Source organism: Rhagoletis zephyria, unplaced genomic scaffold (genome assembly GCF_001687245.7).
Source record: "Rhagoletis zephyria isolate East Lansing unplaced genomic scaffold, Rhagoletis_zephyria_1.1 Rzeph_scaffold_34723, whole genome shotgun sequence".
In the NCBI taxonomy this organism is placed as follows: domain Eukaryota; kingdom Metazoa; phylum Arthropoda; class Insecta; order Diptera; family Tephritidae; genus Rhagoletis; species Rhagoletis zephyria.
In genome coordinates, this window is record NW_016191778.1 from 1 (window position 1) to 3528 (window position 3528).

Sequence of the window (3528 nt, forward strand, 5' to 3'; positions counted from 1 at the left end):
AATTTCGATAATTTTTAGGTAAAATAAAAATGAAAGCATGTTGAGGTAGTGGTTTAAAGTTTCATTATCGCTTGTGAAACTGTTTTCAGTGGTGAATGCAAAAGACAAATGAGTTGGAAAAATTTTTCTTTTGCATTTTTACTAAAAATAAGCATGCGACAGTCCTAAAATGTTAGTAAGATGTTGGTAAAAAAAAAAAAATAAAAACTGATTAACTTGCTTATATATTGAGAAAAATTTTTTGGAAAAAGTAAAGAGTTTAAAAACTGTAAAATTTAATTTCAATTTACTGTGCTAAACAAAAACTAAACTTATACCCAGTAAAGAATTTTCCAGGCAGCAAGGGCAAGGTAAAGTTTTAACCATGGAAATACAGTGGTGCAAGAAATAATAGAAACTTTTTATTTCGACAAGTTTTAGCTGTATTTTCCTTTGCTTATTAGATGTCTCATATCTTTTATAAAAGTCTGGCGCATTATATAACAATCTCCATTTCAAACTTTGTACAAAAATTATGAATATTCAACAAATTTTACCAAAATCGCGCAAAAAATTTCAAACTTTTTATTCATAATTTAAAAAAAAAATTTTGGGTTTCCAGTTTTATAGCCCATTAAAATTTAGTAGGCTAAAGTACAAATGCAAGACGCTAGAAAACCGTGTTGATTTCAAATACTTTTTTTTTTGCTGACGCTGCTACGCATTTTCTTCCACATATATCAGCCCTGGGGAGCGTCCATCCGCAGGGCATATTCGCGTATACATCCACGCTTTGCTTGAGAAGGCAGCGAAAGCTTCATTCAACTGCACGGCTTGTCCGCTCGCACACAGTGAAATCAATTGGACGCACACTACAAAAATGCTCTGCAGAGGATGCCCACCTCTGCTTTATATGGAAGAAAATGCACAACACCGTCAGCAAAAATCCTACTTAATTTGAATAGAATATAAACTGCATACCTAAAATTTTTCTAAAAAGTAGGAAAGATTTTAAAAAAAGTTAGAAAATTTTGGAGGATTTTGGTAAAATTTGTTGCATTTTTATAATTTTTGTACAAAGTTTGTGCGGATAATATATGAAACATCGAATTAGCACAAGAATGATAGCCAAACCTGGTCAAAATATAAAGTTTATATTATTTCTTCCACCACTGTATATTTACATACCGTCGTTTAAAGTACAAAACCGCATATCGTCGTTCGACGAAACCGCTTAATTGATATTTTTTCCCAAAAAAAAAGGGTTTGCTTTCAGGAGCTGTTGGCTCAAGCCTTAAATATACTAGCCAGAAATGCGATTGCTTTATAAAGGAGAGAACCATTTTTAAATATGAGTGTTTTTACTCTCTACAAAATAATCTATGCACCCTCTCATACGCGGTTTTGCCCTATGTTGATACGCGGTTTTGTACTTTAGACGACGATATGCATTCTTCGCGAATAATAATTCAAATTTAAACAGCGAAAGAATCTAAGAATCATAAGGCTACTCTCCCTAATAAATTTAACAGTTTGGTCTTACGTAAATCGATAACAAATAAAAAAGCTTAAAGCACACATTTAATATTAATGTGCGCATTCTCACCCGACAGCATAGCCGTAATTGATAGTATTTCATTTGAGCAATTATGCTGACAGCTAGCAATTAACATTTTAGCCAATTGCGGATCCAAGGGAAATTCTGACATAACCGCACCCAAATCGGTTAAATTGCCATCGTCATCCAGCGCAGCCAAATAATTAAGTAATTCCAGAGCACGCATAAGTGTCTCAGGTGCAGGTGGATCCATAAAGTCGAAGTGCACCAAATCATCAATGCCAAGTTTTTTCAACTGCAATACCACGGTACCTATAAATATCAAAAATATATAAAACTATATACAAATTATCTGTTAATAACTAAACTTTAACGTATTACCTAAATTTGAACGTAAAATTTCAGGATATGTATTATCCTGCATCTCGTTTTTGTATGCCTTCTCTGTATACAGACGAAAACATTTGCCAGGACGTGTACGACCAGCACGACCTGCGCGTTGCTGGGCTGATGCCTTTGAAATGGCTGATATTAGTAAACTCTCGACACGTATACGTGGATTGTAAACTTTTTGTTTGGCAAAGCCAGGATCAATAACGAAAACTACACCATCAATGGTCAGCGATGTTTCAGCGATGTTGGTGGAAACGACTACTTTACGTCCAATGGAACCGTTTGCATTACGCGGCGGTGCAGGTTCAAAAATGCGTTGTTGCAAATTTGGCGGTAAAGTAGAGTAAAGGGGAATACATTTTAATTCGCCCACATCCGTGCCCAAGTTGTCTGTTTCACGCTTTATACGTTTGCATGCCTCCTCGATTTCCTCTTGACCAGTTAAAAACATTAATACATCACCTAAAAATATTGGAAGCGCTTGTTTAATATAATGTAACAAAATAACTACATTAATAATACCTTCAATATCTTCACACATGTGTATCTGTATGACTGTGCGTATAGCTGCTTCTAAATAATCGCGTTCTGGTTCAGGCGTATAGAAAATTTCAACGGGATGTGTACGACCTGGTACGTTCATTAAAGGTGCATTATCGAAATACTGTTGAAATTTGCCTGCATCTAAAGTAGCAGACATGACAACCAATTTCAGATCGTTTCGTTGTCTGATGACTTCTTTCAAAACACCCATCAAAATATCTGTTGCCAAAGTACGTTCGTGGGCCTCATCCAACAATATTACTTGATATTGTTCTAGCATGGGATCGGACATAGCCTCACGCAACAACATACCGTCTGTCATGTACTTCAGTACTGTTTTCGGTGATGAGCAATCTTCAAAACGGATGGAATAACCAACCTCCTCACCAAGGGTGACATCCATTTCCTCAGAAACACGTTGCGCAACAGACATAGCGGCCACACGACGTGGTTGTGTACAAGCAGTGCCCTTCTTTCCTTTTGACATGGCAAATTCAACGCACCATTGTGGAATTTGTGTGGTCTTGCCAGAACCAGTTTCACCCACCAAAACTATACTTTGGTGTTCATTCAGTAGACGCATAAAATCTGCTTGATATTCGAAAACAGGAAGTGTAATTCGCTTCTTATATAGGTTGAAATAGCGCTGTGTAAATGGTTTCAGGTTGTAAGGATTTATAGTGCCGGGCTGCCGCGAAGCGCTAGCTACACCAGCAACATGAGCCACTGGTGTAGGATTGCTAAATGCTGACGTAGTCGTATCGAAATCTCTGCAATTTTGAAAATTGGCACTTGTAACAAACAATGTACATTTTTTGCGGTAATTATAAATATTTAGAAAAGCGAAATAAATTTCTGCTAAAAAAAGATCGAGGCACTTACTTCTTCGACTTTGTGTTATACGTTTCGCCCACTTCTATACGTCTTTTCGACATTTTCAAGCTTAGCGATGTTGAATAAACTTTGCAAAAATGAAAATATTTACACAAATGCGCGTTTTCAAACGTTTAAAACAGATTTCTTCCAAAAATGCACCCAGAAAACACGCGTTTATT

The 3528-nt window shown here is 36.2% G+C and overlaps 1 protein-coding gene across 1 annotated transcript; it reads right to left on the reverse strand.

The window, feature by feature from the left end:
• Window positions 1-1005: 1005 nt before the first annotated feature.
• On the reverse strand, window positions 1006-3528 carry LOC108354283 (pre-mRNA-splicing factor ATP-dependent RNA helicase DHX15-like). The gene is made up of 4 exons (XM_017605477.1): window positions 3356-3528; window positions 2453-3243; window positions 1919-2392; window positions 1006-1849 (listed from the first exon to the last, which is right to left on the reverse strand). Exons 1-4 carry the CDS (start codon window positions 3406-3408, stop codon window positions 1548-1550), a joined length of 1620 nt encoding a protein of 539 aa, XP_017460966.1. The 5' UTR covers window positions 3409-3528; the 3' UTR covers window positions 1006-1547.